This window comes from Podarcis bocagei (genome assembly GCF_964188305.1).
Source record: "Podarcis bocagei genome assembly, chromosome: 7".
Classification (NCBI taxonomy): Eukaryota; Metazoa; Chordata; class Lepidosauria; order Squamata; family Lacertidae; genus Podarcis; species Podarcis bocagei.
Window position 1 is genome coordinate 78,714,144 of NC_138132.1, and position 21,641 is coordinate 78,735,784.

The 21,641-nt window shown below is 42.9% G+C and overlaps 2 protein-coding genes across 13 annotated transcripts in view; one reads left to right on the forward strand and one right to left on the reverse strand.

The window, feature by feature from the left end:
- The window catches only part of CASZ1 (castor zinc finger 1), a 460,564-nt gene extending 450,841 nt beyond the window's left edge, over nt 1–9,723 (reverse strand). Inside the window, exons 1-2 of the mRNA XM_081202878.1 lie at nt 9,610–9,723; nt 4,153–4,286 (exon numbers count right to left, since the gene is read on the reverse strand). The gene's annotated coding sequence lies outside the window, so the exon portion shown is untranslated. The remainder of the gene's footprint in view (nt 1–4,152; nt 4,287–9,609) is intronic.
- Nucleotides 9,724–10,073: 350 nt separating this feature from the next.
- TARDBP (TAR DNA binding protein) overlaps nt 10,074–21,641 on the forward strand; it is a 38,705-nt gene continuing 27,137 nt past the window's right edge. For 2 of the 12 annotated variants that reach the window (XR_014010306.1, XM_081203141.1), the window contains exons 1-6: nt 10,076–10,239; nt 12,710–12,963; nt 13,630–13,793; nt 16,002–16,142; nt 17,105–17,275; nt 18,301–18,418. Coding sequence is in view for 7 of the 12 variants with exons in the window: in XM_081203141.1 (XP_081059267.1) it covers nt 12,726–12,963; nt 13,630–13,793; nt 16,002–16,142; nt 17,105–17,275; nt 18,301–18,418 (832 nt within the window). In the remaining 5 variants the exon portion in view is untranslated. Of the gene's footprint in view, nt 10,240–12,709; nt 12,964–13,629; nt 13,794–16,001; nt 16,143–17,104; nt 17,276–18,300; nt 20,348–21,214; nt 21,557–21,641 lie in introns of those variants that run through there. The other 10 variants (XR_014010302.1, XR_014010304.1, XM_081203137.1 and 7 more) reach the window with 10 other exon arrangements.

Consider the following 21,641-nt stretch of genomic DNA (forward strand, 5'->3'; position numbering starts at 1 on the left):
TGTGAGTCCTTCAGGCCCCGCCCTGGGCCAGATGGTGAGTGGCAGGAAGGAGCAGGGCCCTCAGACACCCACACAGGAGAGTCCTCCTGGGCAGCAGAACGCAGCAGTCCCTCTGAGTCCTTCAGGCCCCGCCCTGGGCCAGATGGTGAGTGGCAGGAAGGAGCAGGGCCCTCAAACACTCACACAGGAGAGTCCTCCTGGGCAGCAGAGCGCAGCAGTCCCTGTGAGTCCTTCAGGCCCCGCCCCAGGCCAGATGGTGAGTGGCAGGAAGGAGCAGGGCCCTCAGACACCCACACAGGAGAGTCCTCCTGGGCAGCAGAGCGCAGCAGTCCCTGTGAGTCCTTCAGGCCCCGCCCCAGGCCAGATGGTGAGTGGCAGGAAGGAGCAGGGCCCTCAAACACTCACACAGGAGAGTCCTCCTGGGCAGCAGAGCGCAGCAGTCCCTGTGAGTCCTTCAGGCCCCGCCCTGGGCCAGATGGTGAGTGGCAGGAAGGAGCAGGGCCCTCAGACACTCACACAGGAGAGTCCTCCTGGGCAGCAGAGCGCAGCAGTCCCTGTGAGTCCTTCAGGCCCCGCCCCAGGCCAGATGGTGAGTGGCAGGAAGGAGCAGGGCCCTCAGACACCCACACAGGAGAGTCCTCCTGGGCAGCAGAACGCAGCAGTCCCTGTGAGTCCTTCAGGCCCCGCCCTGGGCCAGATGGTGAGTGGCAGGAAGGAGCAGGGCCCTCAGACACTCACACAGGAGAGTCCTCCTGGGCAGCAGAGCGCAGCAGTCCCTGTGAGTCCTTCAGGCCCCGCCCCAGGCCAGATGGTGAGTGGCAGGAAGGAGCAGGGCCCTCAGACACCCACACAGGAGAGTCCTCCTGGGCAGCAGAGCGCAGCAGTCCCTGTGAGTCCTTCAGGCCCCGCCCTGGGCCAGATGGTGAGTGGCAGGAAGGAGCAGGGCCCTCAAACACTCACACAGGAGAGTCCTCCTGGGCAGCAGAGCGCAGCAGTCCCTGTGAGTCCTTCAGGCCCCGCCCTGGGCCAGATGGTGAGTGGCAGGAAGGAGCAGGGCCCTCAGACACTCACACAGGAGAGTCCTCCTGGGCAGCAGAACGCAACAGTCCCTCTGAGTTCTTCAGGCCCCGCCCTGGGCCAGATGGTGAGTGGCAGGAAGGAGCAGGGCCCTCAAACACTCACACAGGAGAGTCCTCCTGGGCAGCAGAGCGCAGCAGTCCCTGTGAGTCCTTCAGGCCCCGCCCTGGGCCAGATGGTGAGTGGCAGGAAGGAGCAGGGCCCTCAGACACCCACACAGGAGAGTCCTCCTGGGCAGCAGAACGCAGCAGTCCCTCTGAGTCCTTCAGGCCCCGCCCTGGGCCAGATGGTGAGTGGCAGGAAGGAGCAGGGCCCTCAAACACTCACACAGGTTATGGACCACCGGTATGAAATTCACGGCATGTAATGCCTTGAAAGAAAATATTATGAAAATGATATATAGGTGGTACATGACCCCAGTCAAGCTTGCAAAGATATATCACCTGTCTGATAATAAATGTTGGAAATGTAAGGAGGCTGAAGGGACATTCTTTCACCTCTGGTGGACTTGTCCAAAAGTGAAGGCCTTCTGGGAAATGATTTATAATGAGTTAAAAAAGGTATTTAAGTATACCTTTCCTAAGAAACCAGAGGCCTTCCTCCTGGGCATTGTCGGCCAGAAAGTGTTAAAGAAGGATAGAACTTTCTTTATGTAAGCAACTACAGCAGCAAGAATTCTCATCGCAAAATACTGGAAGACACAAGATTTACCCACACTGGAAGAGTGGCAGACGCAATTGATGGACTATATGGAACTGGCTGAAATGACTGGCAGAATCCGAGATTTGGGAGAAGAAACAACGGAGGAGGACTGGAAAAAATTTAAGGACTATTTACAAAAATATTATAAGTTATATGAATGTTAAGAACTTGCATGATTTGGAAAATCTAGCTTCAGCAATAAGATTTGGTGATATGGGAAATTAAGTTACAATTATGAAAGGACTAAAGTTTAAAGCAACATTATATCTATTCTAGGGTAAAAGTAAATTGATAATAAGTATTTTAAACCCAAAGTATAATTATTTGAAAGTACAAAAGAACGCATGAAACAAGGTAACAATTTGCTGATACTTTTATTGTCAAGAATGCAGGGTGAGGGAGATGTGGGGAAGTCCGGTTGGTTATGAAAAAATGTCTTGGAAAGATGGATTTCTTTTTCTTTTTCTTTTCTTTTTCTGTTATTTCTTTTATATATCTGACTTTACATCTGTACCTGGAAAAAAAGCAATAAAAATATTTTTTTTTTAAAAAAAAAGTCTCTAATAATCATTGTTTACCACTTGGACAACACTCACCCTTCCCCCTTTACAGGGAAAACTAAGAGACATTTATTCCTGGCCTCATTGTTGATGTTGCTGCTGCTGTGAGTCCCTGAGTGCAAATGACTTTCTGCTTTTAATGAGAAAACAGCTGCGCTGGAGCAGCTCTGCTGTTGCTCTCCTGCTGTGGTGATTGCCAGCTCTTATATGTTATTTAGACTGGGATCTTTTAGCTGCTTATATCTTGCTGTGCTGAGGGAGCTAATGGCTGAAGAAGAGTGTGTGCTTGCAGCAGTCCTAGTGAGGACTGTTTTCTGCCTCCACACCTCGTGCACACCGACCCCTGCACCGCCTGAGTCATTCACTTAGTCTGAAGTAGGTAATCTTAATGTTTATCTAAAATTTTATGTAAACTGCTTTAACTAACTAGAGAAAGCAGGAGGAACTTTGAATGTTGGTAGTTCCTTTTTGGATTTTGGGTAGGTCAGCCACAGAAAAGAGTGCAGCGCAGGAGAGTCTAGATGTTAAAAGTGAGCAGAGCTACATCCTAGAAGCCCCAAGGGTATGACCTTTTTCATCTCCACATTCCACAGGCTATAATCATTTTATTAGTGAACCCTTTATTAGTGAACATACTTCATATGTGAGAAAAACCAAGAGTGAACTGAAGAGTCAAATATGCCACGCTAGGAAGTTACCTGTAGCTAACCTCTTTAGCACAAAGCTATATTAAGATGCCCATTAGAGCTCCTTTGCCACTCCATTGTAACCTTTATGAGGGCTGGTGGCTAATCATTACACTGTGCTTGCTTGCCCACATGGGCACATTTAACCTGGGGCAACAAATCATTATTGAAGTGTGTTATGTATTGTGCTGACGGGTGTACTTAGCTGAGCACACTTGGTGGCTACAAGTGCTGCTTTTGTTTATACCCAGGGGACACACTCTGAACTCTCTCCATGGCATGAGGGTAAGCTGGCAAAGCACATATTTGTGTGCCCAGCAGTGCTGTTAGGCTGAGAGAATTAGTTTGTCTTAATTGCTCAGCTTAAAATGGTAGGTTGAGGATATGGCAAAGAAGAAAGCAATGCTAATGCGGAACAATTGTTAAAAGAACTCAAAAGTCGAGCTCAGTGTGGACTTGTGGGAAAGTGTCAGTTTTAGACTGTAGCTTTTGCAGAAATTATTAAAATGACTTGACAGCAACAATTGGAATCTTGAGAAATGCAGAAAATATTTTTCAAAAGAACAGTGGGGGTTAGCATTTCAAACCTTTAACAACTGATCCTCTTGAAGCTGCCCAGCTAGTTGTTGCTCAATATTGGAAGGACCTAAAGAGTGCTATGTTAGTTTTGCAAGTCGCTTTGGTGGAAAAATTAACAAATTATGCCTGGCTAAGGAACAAAATATAAAGATTCTTTTGTGGCAGACTGGCACTCTTTTATTGTTTTTGCAAGCAAACAAGAAACACAAAAACAACTAGAAATATGCACAACTTTCTGGCTGTGTTAAACATTGTGGACCTGAATTTTGATACTTTGATGGGCTGCGCTGACAGATTCATGTTTTTGGTTTGTCTTTTATTTTACATTAGACTCCCTTTGTCTCCTCTTTGAGGTGAGGAGGGGATTGTTTTGTAGTATTAAAATTGTGTTAATAAAACCCCCCACTAAAGTTTAAGATCAGTACAAAACATGAATTGCCATGCAGTTTGTGTGCACATTTGAAGCAAAACTATTGTTGATCCCCTCCCTTTCTGTTATTATTTAAGTACAGACTAGAAGAAGCTGAAATGCACAAAGTGCCTGCTACCTTTTGGCAAGATGTGTGACCTGTGTGAAACCTTTTCTTCTGAAGTGTTGTTATTTGGCTCTCTAAAGCGGTCCTCTCACTGCCAGGTCCTCTCACTACCATCTTCCTTAGATGGAGGTTGCTTCTGTCACATGCTGTGGAAAAAGGGGGAGGAATCTTTTAAGAACAAGATTTGATGCGTATGTGTGAAACTCGCCCACAGTGGCAACAAAGTTTTGCAAAAATTTACAATTTGAGCTTCTACATGGACAGTTCACCCCCTCCCCTTCCCCCTTTTCAAAGCAAAGACTTCAGAGCTTTGGAACCCAATTATAAAGAAAGGGGCTCCTTTGAGCATTTTATTATTGCTTTCCATTCACCTCTGAGTAATACCTTATATTACAAAGAGGAGGAAGGGCTTTTGGGCATGCTGGGACCCTTGGGTCTCCTCTTCATAAGAATATAGTTAGAGAGGATCCCAATTTTGCTAGCACTGAAAATGCACATTTCATATGAGCAAACATCAATGAACTGAAGTGACTTTGTAAAAAAGAGTGGGCCAAAATACTTCCATACAACGAGGTGAAAGTCTGATAAAAGCCTTACCATGTGTGAAGCACTAAGTTAATGTTATAGGTAAAAAGAACTGCTCCTTTTCCCTTATGGGGTACCCAAGTGCCCATATAGAGTCGTTTTGTAGGTTCTCTATCAGTAGGAGAAAACAACCAGAGACCAACCAGAGAATATTGAGAAGCAAAGCAGCTAGTAAGCCTGATCTTCATTAACTGTTGCAACAGGATGCTCCCCCACATGCAGGAGAGGAGGAGGACCAAACCATGAGACCAGGGCCCTGCAGGATTTAACCTCCTTCCGCAGGGCCTGTAAGACAAAGCTATTCCGTCTGGCTTTCAATTTGAATTTAGCCTGATCTTTTATTCCCCTTCCTTCCCTCTCCCTCCCCTTTTTATGAAGATTAACCGCTCTGGGATCCAGCAGCTAATTCTCCCCATGCCTCCTCGCTGGCCCAAATAGGACTAATTTAGCCAGCTAGCCCTAGTGATCATCTAATGTTTATTGGATGGATTTCCCCCTAAATTGATTTTTGAACTTGAATTTATTGTTATTCACGCTTTTATACTGTATTTTATGCTGTTTTTTGTTGTATCACAATTAAGTGTTTTAAATTTGTTGTTCGCCACCCTGAGCCCGGTTTCCTGAACCGGAAATTGGGGGAATAAATAAAAATGTATTTTTATTATGTGTGCTTGCCCTTATATAGCCATTTTGAAATTCCCTGCCCTGGAGCTCTAGACCACTCCTCCATACATCATACATGCATCACGGAAGGCGTGTAGCCCAAGAACACCCCCCCAGATACATCATACCTACATCACAGCAAAGGCGGTCTACAACAGAAATCTGAGTGCATTGTTTTTACCCTGTCTGCCAGGTTACCTGTTAATGGTCACTTGACTGGATTACCTGGGGAGTCTGGCCATTCTTTTGTAATGATACTTAATTCCTGAGCCAGGTCACAGGCTCACCCTATTCACACCTTAAATGTGCCCTTAAGGCAGAATTTGTGAAGACAGAGACAATGGGGGAGGTTTCTCATTTCCTTGCAGAGAAATATTTGAGGTCATTTTGGGAGAGAGAAAATGGTTTCGGGACTTTTCTGTAGGTTTCAGACATGTGGTTTACATATTTGTATGTAGTAGATAGGTAGCCGTGTTGGTCTGCCATAGTCAAAATAAAAAAATTCCTTCCAGTAGCACCTTAAAGACCAACTAAGTTAGTTCTTGGTATGAGCTTTCGTGTGCATGCACACTTCTTCAGATACATCTGAAGAAGTGTGCATACACACGAAAGCTCATACCAGGAACTAACTTAGTTGGTCTTTAAGGTGCTACTGGAAGGAATTTTTTTATATTTGTATGTGTTTGCTTAGTACATTTATGAGCATTATATATAAAAATTCTTATAACATTACATTTAGTAGCTTGTATAACTACCTTTAGCGGTGATAATCTGAAGTAATTGTTTTCTGTATGACTTTGTTTTAAAAAACTAAATATTTTCTTAAGTAAATAGTAAATATATATATATATATATATATATATATATATATATATATATATATATATATATATATATATATATGTAGGTTTTGGTGTCTTCGGGTGTCTTCCCGTGTAAGAGTTGGGGTGTCTAGGCGACGTTTCGACGAGGTCTCACTCGTCATCTTCAGGCTGGTGCTTTCGGCTTCTTGTTACTAGAACAGAGCAGGATCTCAGTGTTTGAGTTCCTATAAATACTGTTGAGGGGGTGTGGTGTATAGCCTCCAACGTTCTGGGCAGATAGGAAGTTCCTAGGTTAATGTGCCTTTTCTTCTTTTGTTCATTAATTACTTGAGGGATATCTTGAGTGATTACTTGAGTGATATTCTGAGTACCACTTAGGAGGGTCATTAGGTGTGGATTAGTTGCTAAAGCTTTTGTGTCTTGACCTCTTGACCTTGTGAAGAGTTTTTCTGAGAAGATGGCTGTACTGCACTTAGTTGTGCTCTGGCTTGGCTTCGTGTATAGGGGCGAGCTGTGGTTTTGTGCCCTGTGCCAGCCAGATCTGTGTAGGGATTGCAGGGGGGTGCAGCATCCGGAGGTGCCACTATGGTTTGGCTACTGGATGGTGTCTGTAATTTATCTGTGGAGAGGGTCTGGGTTTGGGTCTGGTGTGGTTGATTGGAGATGGCGTTCTGTGTGCCTCTGGTTCTGGTGTCGGTTTTTGTGGGGAGGGCTAATTTCCAGATGTCTGGCAGGCGGGACGTGTCGTCACGCTTGTTCATGTTGTGAGGGTGTTTCTCTATCTCGATGGCTTCCATGATTATTCTCTTGTGGTGATGTTCCATGTTAAAGAGCAATTTGGAATCTGCAAAATTAATTTCGTGTCCTGTTTCTTTCATGTGTTGGTAAAGAGAGGAAGTTCAAAACAAATACAATCCCCCCGAATACATCCTGGACCTGACCAACCACTGCCTAACCAACACGTACTTCATCCACAATGGACAAAGATACAAACAGATAGAAGGAGCACCTATGGGATCACCCCTCTCACCGGTCATCGCAAATCTGTACATGGAACACTTTGAAACCAATGCTTTAGACAAGTCAGAACACAAACCCAAACTTTGGCTCAGATATGTTGACGACACCTTTGTAATTTGGCCACACGGGAAGGAAAAACTAGATAGCTTCCTCACACATCTCAACAGCCTACACCCCAAAATACAATTCACTATGGAAATAGAAGCCAACAACCAACTTCCCTTCCTTGACGTCCTAATCTACAAAAAACCTGATGGCTCCCTAGGACACACTATCTACCGGAAAAAAACACACACCAACCGCTACTTACATGCACAATCACACCACCACCCTGCACAAATAAACTCCGTAGCCAAGACTCTCATCTCCAGAACCAAACGCCTGGCTGACGAAGACCACTTGACAACTGAGTTACAGAATCTCTCAAATGTGTTAATCGCCAACGGATACCAGCAAAACAGGGTTACGAAGCTAATCCAAAAAGAAACACCCCCCAAAAAGCAAGACACAGAAGAAAACAATGGCATGGCCCTCCTTCCTTATATCAAGGGCACCACAGATAAAATTAGCAAAATCCTCCATAAACACAATATCAAAACAGCCTTTTGCACCAACCAAAAAATAGCCAATATCCTCAGAAACCCCAAAGATAAAATCCAGTTAGAAAACCAAGGGGTCTATGAAATACCCTGCAAAGTCTGCCCAGCCACGTACATTGGACAAACAAACAGACGAATAAATGCACGTATCGCAGAACACAAGAATGCCGTCAAAAAAGAAGAAAAAACTTCCTCTCTTTACCAACACATGAAAGAAACAGGACACGAAATTAATTTTTCAGATTCCAAATTGCTCTTTAACATGGAACACCACCACAAGAGAATAATCATGGAAGCCATCGAGATAGAGAAACACCCTCACAACATGAACAAGCGTGACGACACGTCCCGCCTGCCAGACATCTGGAAATTAGCCCTCCCCACAAAAACCGACACCAGAACCAGAGGCACACAGAACGCCATCTCCAATCAACCACACCAGACCCAAACCCAGACCCTCTCCACAGATAAATTACAGACACCATCCAGTAGCCAAACCATAGTGGCACCTCCGGATGCTGCACCCCCCTGCAATCCCTACACAGATCTGGCTGGCACAGGGCACAAAACCACAGCTCGCCCCTATACACGAAGCCAAGCCAGAGCACAACTAAGTGCAGTACAGCCATCTTCTCAGAAAAACTCTTCACAAGGTCAAGAGGTCAAGACACAAAAGCTTTAGCAACTAATCCACACCTAATGACCCTCCTAAGTGGTACTCAGAATATCACTCAAGTAATCACTCAAGATATCCCTCAAGTAATTAATGAACAAAAGAAGAAAAGGCACATTAACCTAGGAACTTCCTATCTGCCCAGAACGTTGGAGGCTATACACCACACCCCCTCAACAGTATTTATAGGAACTCAAACACTGAGATCCTGCTCTGTTCTAGTAACAAGAAGCCGAAAGCACCAGCCTGAAGATGACGAGTGAGACCTCGTCGAAACGTCGCCTAGACACCCCAACTCTTACACGGGAAGACACCCGAAGACACCAAAACCTACATTCCTGTACCCGTGAAAATCTACGAAAGCAATATATATATATATATATATATATATATATATATATATATATATATAAAGTCACACAGAAAACAATTGCTTCAAGTTATTGCTGCTAAAGGCGGTTCTGCAAGCTACTGAATATAACTTATGGTAGTTCTTCACACATGACTTCTCCATTTAGGCTTTTTTTCCATGACCCAGTGTAATAGGTCATGTGGTGTTGTTCATTTGAGGTTGTATTTACCTATTTTAAGAGCTGCTAAGGAACAGGTGGTTGATATTATGTCCCAATATGTAAAACCACAGAATCCAGAGAGGGTGCACTCCCCCCCCCAAAAAAAATGTATAGCAGACAGGATGCATTAGAATCCATTGTAGTTGGGTGAAAAATGCTTTCTGGGATTTTTGTTCTGAAAGACTACCCAACAGCCCTTTATACATGCCCCTGCCAAAATGTAACGCAACTAAGGGAGCTGTTTTCATTGATGGATCACTGGAGGTTTATTATTTGCTGCTTTGAAGAATTAACAAATAAATGGAAATGCAGTTATTTTAAAGGTTGTATGTTACTGTATCAATTGAGTCTGAATCTGATAATTGCCTGTATCAAGTTTATGAGGAAACTAATATAAGGAACGTCTCCACATGTGTAAACTCCTCAAGGGTTTTGAAAGAGGTTTCCTGGCCTGTCTGGTGCTGAGGAGAAACAGAACAAAATACCTCAAAATCAAGTTTGGACAACAAAAATTAACATTTTTTGTTAATTACTTCACAGAAACGCTTCGGCTATTGCGCATGCGCTTCAATATAACTCCCCCCCCGTCCCCACCATATTGTGCAACGGTTTTCTCTCACGCTTCACCGACAACTCCTGCGCACGCGCACTACCAACCACCGCTACCCAGCGAGCTTTGCTCGGATCTCCTTTTTCATCCTCCCCTTCCTTAGCTCACCATTTCCTTGAGCGCAAGCGCAGTACGCAGACGAGTGGACCATACCACTCTCGGTTTATGGCTAGAGGAAGGGGAGTGCCATCAACTTTCCTCTCAAACAAATTATTTAAACCGGGCCACCCCCGACAAGCACGGGCTGGGAAAGTACCACCAAATCGGAAGCCCTATTTGCAGTCCACGGAGCTCTCCTCGGAGCGGATAACTCCTCAGCGTCTCGAAAAGACCCCTGTCGCCTCCCCGCGCGGTCAGGATGGACCGTTCCGAGAACGCGCCTTCGAGCCTCTTGCTTTTGAGGGGAAAGAGGGCGCCGCCATTTTGTCGGCAGGGAGGGAAAAACCGCGGAGGCCCGAGAGTCCCCCTCCTCTTCCTCGCGCGGCACACGCAGGGGCTGGAACTCACCGTCGCCGTTCTTTGGTCGGTTGTTCCATCAGGCCTCGCGCCGACGGTAAGCGAGCGGGATCCGAGGCTGAGAGGAAACCTGGGCCCCGCTCCTGAGCTGGCTTGGGGGTGGGCCGAGGCGGCCTAGCGGAGGCCTCAGGGTGGCTTTCGGGCCTAGCGCGGGAAGGCCGGGAAAGTGAGCGGTGAAACGTGGAGGGCCGTTGTCGCACACGGTGTATCTTTTGTGGAATAAACTAGGCTCAGGACGTCCGATTCGAAGCACATATATAAGTATACAATATATATATATGCGTGTACAGTATAAAGGCAGTTGGCCGCGCAGCTTACCTCAGAGTAAACGAGCGCAGAGGGTTGACCTGTTAAACGCGCTGGGGCGGGGGGGAGGGGAGTCGATCCTTTATTATTTATTCTTTACAGTATTAATAATAGCAAACGTAATTTTTTTTATTGGTAGTGGTAAGCATTAAAATTGTTGGTAAGATTTATATTTAGTATTAATGGAAAGTGTTATGTTTATTAATAATGGCAAGCACAGTCTTTATTAATTGTAAACATTGCGTTTATTATTAATTCTAAGCATGGTCTTTCTTAATAAGGGCAAGCATTATATTTATCGTGTCTTTACAGCTGAACGTTCTGTGTGTTTTCTCGGAAGTAAATGTTAATACTATGTTGGTGGTTATGATGATGATTTCTGATTCTTATCCATGCTACACAATGAGGTCTCAGGATGGGTTACAATAACTTAGAAATAAAATATCAAAAATGTTAAAATACACTGCAATCAAGAGAATAGGGTGGGCCAGGTTAAAGAGGTGTATCAATGCATCAAATGTGTTCTTAAATATTTTAAATTTTGATGTTACTAATGTAAATTATTTTATTGCAATTAAAATTTTGTTAGGTGTGTTGATAATAATGTATTTCTAACTCCTAATATTTGTGGTGGTGGTTACTTACTACCTTATTTTATAGGTTACTATTTTATAATAATAATAATTTATAGGTTACTATTTTACAACAACAAATTTTATATACCCTGCCCATCTGTCTGGATTTCTTTTACTTTTTAAAAGAGTAACCCACCCCATCTGTACATCCCAGGGTGGGATTCATAACATCATAGAATGGTTGAGTTGGAAGGGACCACTAGGGTCATCTAGCCCCACCCCCTGCAGTGCAGAAATCTTTTGCCCAGTGTGAGGCTCGAACCCATGGCCCTGAGATGAAGAGTCTTATTCTCTACTAACAGAGCTATCCTAGGCTTATAAGCAATAATATTTTACAATTCAACACTAAAATGCACAACTTGAAACAAATAAAGGTCCATTTCCTCTAATGATCTCAAAGTATTCTACATGCTTCAGGTTACAAGAAAGGAGAACTTTCTGAAAGTAAGAGCTATAGACTTCCTTGGAAGGTGGTAGACTCCTTCATTGAGATTTTTAAGCACAGGTTGGATGGCCATCTGTCAAGGCTGCTTTAGTCAAGATTTCTGCATTGCAAGGGGTTGGACTAGATGACCCTTAGGATCCCTTCCAATTCGACAATTCTGTGATTCCAGAAATAACTTTTCTAGGGATATTCATCCTTGTTTTCTAACATTATTTGAAAGGGGAAGCACATTCTGGGTTCTACCATTAGACAGAGGAGTAAGGGCCAATGAAAGGTTGTGTATTCTGTACGTTAGAGAAAACGTATGAGGTCATTCTGGCCCCCAGCCATCGGCTGGAGACATAATAATTACAGAGAGCTCCCCTCTCCCTGGCAGGAGGAACTCTTCTCCAACTAGCACTTGCCTTGGGACTGCTGAAGTGAGAGAAAGTGCTGTCTGACTTAATGCTACCAGCCAGAACAGCAGAGGCCACAAGGTCTCTTAAACTAGATATAAATGCTTGTACCACTTGCTATTTTCCTTTGGCTTTTCTTAGCTCATTTCCATACATTTCTCTTGTTTGTTTTTAATTTTATTTACATTTGTAAGATGAGGTCAGGACCTGAAGATTACTGATTGATATGAACTGATTTTGGATATAGTTTTCATCTGAGAAGCAGAATAAAATAAGAGTTTGCCGACTCTCATCCATTAATTTCAGTTAGTCTACTCTGAGTAAGACTTTGGTAGCTATAACCCATAATATGTTTAAGAACACGGGAAGCTCTCCAACACTAGTCCAGACTATTTGTAAATCTAGCTCAATATTATCTACTTTGAGTGATAGTGACTCTCTAGTCTTTCAGGTAGAGGTCTATTACATAACCTAATACCATGTTGTTTTGGCTGGAGATTCTACAGATTGACCTGAGACCTTCTGCTTGTGAAGCATGTGCTCTACCATAGAACTATGATAATTGTTTATCTGTACTGCTTAATTAGGGAAATGGAGGGACAACTGTTTTTACTTCAGAGTGCCATACATATAGTAAACCACTTCTACAGTAACTTGTTATACTACCAACGATTACAGTTTTAAAAAACTAGATATTACTTGCTTTTCTCTTTTTTTATTCTTTAGCAACACCACGGCAGAAATGTCAGAATACATTCGGGTTACCGAAGATGAAAATGAGGAACCCATTGAGATTCCTTCAGAGGATGATGGGACTGTCTTGCTCTCCACAGTTACTGCTCAGTTTCCAGGAGCATGTGGTCTGCGTTACAGGAACCCCGTGTCTCAGTGTATGAGAGGGGTCCGATTAGTGGAAGGAATTCTGCATGCACCAGATAATGGCTGGGGAAATCTGGTGTATGTTGTTAACTATCCCAAAGGTGTGTGCTTTGTATGTGCTATTTTTTGATTTTAAAAAAGAAAGAATCTTGGATAATTTTTGAAAATGAAAACCTATATATGGATAATTTATTTTCTTTCAGTTTGCCCTAGAATTCTAAATCCCTATAAGTTGCTCAAATTGTTAGGCAATTGGGCAACTTTTATTTTTTATACCCCACATTGATCAACTAGATTATTATTTTTTCTTGTGAACTGCCCTGAGATCTTTATATTTAGGCCAGTATATAAATATAATAATAATTAAAAAAATAGTAGTATACCTTTTTATTATTTTAGATACAAGTTACCAGTGGCAGCAGTTTTAAAGGTGAAAAGGATTAAAATAAGACTTTCCCCAAAATACAAGTGGGAGCAATTGGTGTATTTATAGCAAATACATTTTAAGGCTGGAATCCTAAACACAGTTACTAGGGAATTAGCCTCATTGAACACAGTAGTACTTCTGAGTACATGCATTTTAAGGGAAACCTTTTAAAAGCCCTACATTGGACATTAATGAGTTGGCTTCTGAGTAAATTTAAGATTGGGCTGCATGTAGCTCTAGAATGATCTGCTCCACTAAAATGTTTCATTGCAACTAATGGGATTATTTGTTTAGTTATTTTTAAAAGTGCTGACTGTTTGATGGACACATCTATCTTTAGACAACAAGAGGAAAATGGATGAGGCAGATGCCTCATCAGCTGTTAAGGTGAAAAGAGCAGTACAGAAAACATCAGATTTGATAGTTCTGGGTCTTCCGTGGAAAACAACTGAGCAAGACCTGAAGGAGTACTTCAGCACATTCGGAGAAGTTCTTATGGTGCAGGTATCTAGCTTTCTTTTCGATAAACAGTTATGTCCCTGGACTTTAGGGTAACTGTTGTACTCCCTATCATGAATGCTGTGTTGTCCCTAAGTAAAACAACTGGCAATTGCTTCTGGTTATGGAGAGGAGGAAGAGAACTCAGTCTGTTCCTTCTGTTTGCATTTAGGCTGGCAACAGGAGTAACTATCCTTGCATGAGCCACAATTAGTTAAACCATAGAAGTGCTACTAGATATTGCTTGACCAACTGCAAAAATGGTGAAGTTAGTGATTTCCTATTTTTTCCCCTTACAACTTGCCACCCTGCCTAAGTTCTCTGAAGCGCTTCCCACTGGACTGCCTAATTCAAATACCGTATTTTTCGCCCTATAGGACGCACCTAGTTTTTTTTTGGGGGGGAAATAAAGGGGAAAAAATTATTCCCCCCCCCCGGGCTGGGGCGGGGAAAGCCCGAGCTTCCCCCGACCCCAGCCCCCAGAACGGGAGCCAGAGCAATGCCGAAGCTGAGCACAGCTTCGGCATCGCTCCGGGGGGGTTGCACGGAACTGCGCCGAGCCTGGGAGCGCAGGCAGCTCTGCGCAACCTTCGGGAGCCCGGCGCGGCTTCGCGCTGGGCTCCGGGGGGTTGCATGGAGCTGCGCCGAGCCCGGGAGCGCAGACCGCTCTGCGAAGCCTAGGGCTGCGCAGAACTTTCTGAAGCCTGGAGAGGGAGAGGGGACGGTGCGCACCGACCCCTATCGCTCACCAGGCTTCAGCAAAAGCCTGTATTCGCCCCATAGGACGCGCACACATTTCCCCTTCATTTTTGGAGGGGGAAAAGTGCGTCCTATAGTGCGAAAAATACGGTATATTAAGCTGCTGTACATTTATTTACTTTCGAATATTTATATAAGGGACGTGGGTGGCGCTGTGGGTTAAACCACAGAGCCTAGGACTTGCTGATCAGAAAGTTGGCGGTTCGAATCCCTGCAATGGGGTGAGCTGCTCCTGCCAACCTAGCAGTTTGAAAGCATGTCAAAGTGCAAGTAGATAAATAGGTACCCCTCCGGTGGGAAGGTAAACGGCTTTTCCATGTGCTGCTCTGGTTTGTCAGAAGCGGCTTAGTCATGCTGGCCACATGACCTGGAAGCTGTCTGCAAACAAACGCCGGCTCCCTCGGCCTATAGAGTGAGATGAGCGCCGCAACCCCAGAGTCGGTCACGACTGGACCTAATGGTCAGGGGTCCCTTTACCTTACTTATATACCAATTTATAGTGCTGAGAGGTTCTCAAAATGACTTTCAAAAGAATGTCACAATAAAAATTGTATCCCAACCTGGTATCGAGAACAGAAATTTCTTTTTGGTAACAGAATTGTTGAGGTGCCATTTCCTATCCTCAGACATCTGATTTCCTTTGTGTTGTCCTCTGAGGCAAGCCAGTGGTACTGAGCAGCTATATGTGTTTCAGAATTTGGCTCAATTCCTGGTTTTAGTCTGTTTTGGTATTGAGTTTTGTCAGTTGAATTCAATGTGGTAAAAATGAATAGTTGTGACATTTTTCATGCTGGTAGCTGGACTTGTTCATCTAAATCTGAGTCATGTGTTTGTGTGTGAACCTTGAAAGTTAAATGGCATATGCCATGAATTTAACCTTTCTGCTTGAATGGAAACTTGCACACACTGATTTAACTTTTTGATTGTCAAAATAACATTATTTGAAGCTTTTTTATACCCTGTACTTCTGCCAGAGAAACTCAGAGCAGCTTACATAAGATTTGTAGCAAACAAGCCAGTTCTTTCCCTCAGGCTTACAATATAAAATGCATGACTCAAGCTAACAATGAATGAGGAAGGAAGAGGCAAACAAGCCAATTTGGACACCACTTCTTAAAGTTACAAAGCTCATATAATGATCAGCTTGAATGGAAACAGTCCAGAAAGAGCCAAGCTGAGCTGGTTTCTCAGTAGAGCTGATGGAGTGGCCCCTCCTCCATTGTCTGCCTCGGCTGCAGCCAGATAGAATGATGGTTGAGGAGGGACAGAGAAGCCTGATTTCTATGCTATAGCTGTTAGCAAGGGAAGATGATTAAAGCAAGGTGAAATATTCTGAACTTTTTTTGCACTACATTTTGAAATTCAATCTATAACATAGCTGAATAGAATTAGTACATAAATGCCAGCACATTGTGATTGTTGTACTAGCCATGTAATCTCTTCTCTTAACTCCAGGTTAAGAAGGACATCAAAACTGGCCACTCAAAAGGGTTTGGTTTTGTAAGATTCACTGACTATGAAACCCAGGTGAAAGTCATGTCTCAGCGCCACATGATAGATGGAAGATGGTGCGACTGCAAACTTCCAAATTCTAAGGTACTTAATGTAACTTGTTCTAGGCTTTGTAATATGTAAAGCCAAACTTGTCAAGAATGAGCCCCAAATAACATATAAAATGATTCTCTTTAGTTCTAAATACATTGGCTGGGGTTCAAAATACTGCATAAGCATCATCCCTCCATGCCACAAAGCAGATCACTTTTGAAACTGATGGCACTTTTCAAAATCGGTTAAAGAGGAACAGCAAACAAGTCCCTTTGATCACAACTGAAATAGTTCTTTGGGTTCTGGATATTCACTCACTGTTCCATATAGAACAGGGCTTAGGAACCTTTTTCAGACCACCTGAACAACCTTTCAGGGGCTGTATGCTTGTGGTAGGACGAGTTGGTGGCAAATGCAGCCTGAGTATTGCGATGTTGCCTTTATCAATGGGCTAGTTTCTACACATCCCACAGAGCCTCCTGTATTCCAGGCAAGCAAAAAGCATTATCAGAGTTCAAGCGCACATTTCAGCCAGGTAAAAATGCTCAGTTTTGGGTGCAAAGCAAGGCTGATGAAGGATATGGGCTGCCAGGTACGAGTATGGCATGGTGAAATCTCCAGGACCAAGTAGAGGGGCTTGGAGGATCACATTTGATCCCCAAGCCTGGGGTTTCCCACTTCTGAAAAAGAACTTCAAGGAAGTGTTTTTACTATTGCAACCAGCATGTCATGTTAATTTCTTGCAGCTTTTGTCTAGGAGTGCAGATGAAACAAGAAATGGTTGTGCTTCCTTGTTTGCTAGTCTGTTTCTAATCCTATGTTACTATACATATGAGCATCAAAAGATACAGTTACAGAATCTAGAATGGGTTTCATGGTTAGTTTCTATCTGTTTAGCTGGAAAATCTGTCGGCTCTTGTGGCGTGTACAACTGTGTCGGTATATTGGTTATTACAATAGCTAGGCAAAAACATTTGTATTAATTGAAATCTTTTGTTCTGCATTGACACCAGCAAAGTCCAGATGAACCTTTGCGTAGCAGGAAGGTGTTTGTTGGGCGTTGCACCGACGACATGACTGCAGATGAGCTCCGTCAGTTTTTTTCCCAGTATGGAGAAGTGGTTGATGTCTTCATCCCCAAACCCTTCAGAGCTTTTGCTTTTGTTACGTTTGCTGATGATCAGGTATTCATTCAGGGCCCTGCTTTTTTGCTGATGTGTGGGCAAACTTGTTCTTAATCATTGTTCATTAAGTTTCTGTTTACTTATTGTGTATAAAAACTTAAGTGCAGCAGGCTTATGAGTGTTAAGACAGACTAATTGTTGTCCTATTGAATGGCCATCTTTCATAAATACTTTAGCTGAGATTCCTGCATTGTGGGGGGTTGGACTAGATGAGCCTTTCCAACTCTACAGTTCTATGATTCTATTAATAGCATTCCTATTGGGTGCATATCACATTCACTCTTAAGTTGGAAATTTGGAAAGCTTGACCCTGGAGGTACCCCTGTTCACTGACTTGCTTAACAGATGTAGCTGAATACTTATCCAGCTTGTCAGTGTTCAGTTGCAGAGCTAGACACAAGGCAAGCTTGTCCACTGGAATTAGTAGCCTCTAAACTTATTAGTTTAATTGTCTGAGCATACATATTACGCATTTGTAGCACACCAACTGATTGAAAGGAGACTGAGGGGTGAAGAGGAAAAAACTCCTAGTTTCAGAACCTTTTCAGCTTGTTGCTGAGAAGCAGTATGTTCTTGCCACAGACCACCTGTTGAGTCACTGTTTACAAGTCTGTGCAAAGTAATCTTACTGAACAGTAAACTGTATAAATTGTCATTGATATAACGATAGCATCTTTGTCTCAGAAATCTTAAATGAAGGTGATGTGAGCAAATGTGCTGTTTCTTCCCTTGGCTGTTCATATTGAGCAGAAACAGTAAAGAGGTCCAGTGCACTTAAAATGGAATGTTCTCATTCTACAGTGTCATTCTTTAAGAGGACTGAATTTTCCATTGCAATGAGGGGACCAATATTACTTTTGAAGTAGTGCCGTGTACATATCCTAAGTACTTTATTACTGTCATAGACCAGCATAAGCATAAAATTAAGCCCTATAGTTCTGTATGTTACTTCGGCTTAAAGTTGCTTGCTTGTGCCTGATTTTTGTTTTCAAAGTTACTCAGTCTGTATACCTTATTTCTTATAGGTTGCCCAGTCCCTTTGTGGCGAGGACTTGATCATAAAAGGAATCAGCGTCCATATATCCAATGCTGAACCTAAGCATAATAGCAGTAGACAACTAGAAAGAGGTGGAAGATTTGGTGGTAATCCAGGAGGCTTTGGGAATCAGGGTGGATTTCCTAACCGGGGGGGAGGTGGTGGAGGTGGAGGGTTGGGAAACAACCAGGGCAGTAACATGGGTGGTGGGATGAACTTTGGAGCCTTTAGTATCAACCCAGCCATGATGGCAGCAGCTCAGGCAGCGCTCCAAAGCAGTTGGGGGATGATGGGCATGCTAGCTAGCCAGCAAAACCAGTCTGGGCCATCGGGGAACAACCAGCCACAAGGCAACATGCAGAGGGAGCAGAGCCAGGGCTTCAGTTCAGGGAGTAATTCTTACGGAGGCTCTAACTCGGGTGCAGCAATAGGGTGGGGCTCATCAAATACAGGCTCTAGCAGTGGTTTTAATGGCGGTTTTGGCTCAAGCATGGAATCCAAATCATCTGGCTGGGGAATGTAGGCAACCTAATAACTGACTCTGTGGTGGGAAATCAGATTTTTTTTTTCTAGAGCTCCTGGTAAGTATATTATAAGATGCATATACTGAAACAAAACTAAACAAAAAAAAAATCCAAATTTGTTCAGCGTGTAGTATATTTCAACAATATTTTTGACAATTTTTTCTTTTCTAATGGGGAATAAAAGGAAGATTAAATGGAGTTTTATAGGTTTTGTTACAATGAGTTGGAATACATGAGTTGGGATATTGAGTGGTTTGAAAGTGAACTGCTGTTCGCCTGACTGGTAAACAGACGCTCTGCAATTTGATAGGAATTCGTAAAAATTTGATTCCTCATTTCCTAGTCAGCTGAGATCTTTGCATGTTTCAAAAATGGAAGCCATTTTTCAGAAACAGCATCCTTTCCTTGTTAGTTTTTTTTCTTTAAAAATTTAATTTGATCCCCCGCCATAAGAATTTTTCTCTCTCTTTCTCTCCCTCCCCCTCCCCCAAATGTCCTGTGTGGAGAATGCAATGTTGGTGTCGGCTTTTTTTCCTTTTAACACTGTCTCCCCTCCTCATACTAAAGTACGGTATGAAGACCTCATTTAATCCTTGCAGTTCATCTCATTTCAAATGTGTATGGAAGAAGCACTTCATTGAAAGCAGTGCAGTTAAAAAAAACCTGCCTTAGGAATACTCCTGTCTCCATGCTTTCCTCATCCAAGACTCCTTCATCACACTGCACATGCTACGTCTTAAGACGGTGGGTGTTCCATTTTTATCCGCTACTCTTTTTATTTCATGGAGTCGTATTCAACGCTATGAACGCAAGGCTGTGAGATGGAACCAGAAGGCTTGTTTGAACTTTTGAAAAACCTTGTGTGGGATTGGATTGGATTGGTGGTGCCGAGGCATGTGAGGGCTTGGTATGTGCGAGAAAAAGGAGGAGGCGCATGCAAGAGAGAGACCTGGTGGTGCATTTTGGGATTTTTTAAAAAATAAAAACAAAAATTCTTGGCACGATGTCCCTCGATCCTGTGGCTTTGGTGAGAGTGTGCGGAGAGAGCATTGGGAGCGGACGTACGAGTGTTTTTCTTGCATTCAGAAGGACATCGTGATCTGGAAGAACTTAAGTGGGGGGGCTTTTTACTTAGTTAACCGATTAGTTGGATGTGTTAAGTGAAATGAATATCTGTATATATATTTTTTCTCCTTTATGTCAACTCTGCTGTGAATGCTGTATGGTGTGTGTTCCTTTCTGTTTAATGATCCTGTAAGTGTGGTAACGTGAACTGAAGGTGGGGCTTTTGATGGGAACATCCAGCTTGTGGTGTGCTTTGTGGGTCTTTTTTTTTGGTTTTTTTTTTTGTAGCAGAGCTCACTTCCGAGCTTGGGGGTTCCCTTATGGGTGGAAGATTTTTTCTGTCTGTAAGATATCCATATGAATGCTGTTTGCTGCAGTTCTGTGTTTGGATGCTTTTTATAAGATTTGTCAATGTAGGACATTCTTAAATAAAACTGATTTAAGTAATATGTGTGTGTGTTTGACAGCCCCCAAATGCAAAGAGTTCATAGCAGTTAACTTTGTTTTTTTATATCTTATGTTGGGATAAAACTGTTGTAAAAATTTATTTGCTGTTTTAAGTTTGCTGTTCCATCAATGTAGTTGAACCCTGTAGCTCCACTCGAGTCCCATCTGCGTAGCATTTTGTGATGATACACATCTGAAATCCGGTTCTGCCAAATGAGGTATCCCATCCCTGATGAGCAGTTCCCTTTAGAAGACTGAGTGTTGGAGACAAGAGCCAAAACTCTCAGCATACCTGTGGTATTGAGGCTCCAGTGTATTCTGTTTTATGTGACTGAATTGGTGGGCTACAGTATTAAGTCCTCAGTTGGTTTCACCGTAAAGGACATCCACTTAACCATGTGTTAGTAGAAGTGTTAGGTTTTCCTGTGTAAAGGAGCAGAATCGACAAGGTTGTCGACTCAGTAGTCCTAAAAACTTGTTAAATTTGTTAAATCATGAGAGTCATTCCATTACTTAATTTAAATTTTACAGCTTCCATTTTGCAGACTCTGGAAAACTGGTATAGTGCTGTTTCATTGTGAATTTTCCACAAACCCTGAAAAGTTAGCTTCCATTTTCCCTTCAATCTGCAGTTTATATTCTTTCTTTTTAAAGACTGATATGGACACTTAAAACGTGTTGTTGGGTGTTCATACTGGCATTGCTGTTTAATGCTAAAATCCACACATACTCCAGCACCTGCCTCTCATTGTAAAACAAATCTGACTATTCCAGAGAACAGATATTCTTGAATAAATTGCTTAACCTTTTCTGCACCTAAGTCACATCCATTGCCAAACTCTGTACCATCTGAATTTTGCATTTTAGCACTTGCACTAATACCAGCTACTGCTGCTGAGTAACACTTAATATGGTATTCTCGGACCTCCAAAGGCTAAACTGTGTCATCTCGGGAAGGATCATAAGGGTAAGTTTAATACATCGCTGGCATGGTTTAAATTATTTTTAACTTGTTTTTTTTAAAAAAAGTTTAGGGCCAAGGGGGAACACATGCTGTGATATTTTAATCCCAGTAGATCACTAAGGGTTCTTCTCTCCCCTCCCTCAGATACCTAAGTGTATTAAGAAATGTTTTCAAACATTATTCATATCTTTAATTTTTATTTCCACCAGTGTGTTAAAGCAAGTTAATAAAAGGTATTCTCATAACTTGAGTGTCGAGTCTTGTTTTGCTTTAACTTTCAATAGACTTGCATCTATTATGCTAATGTGATTTAAAGTGTCAAATAAGGAG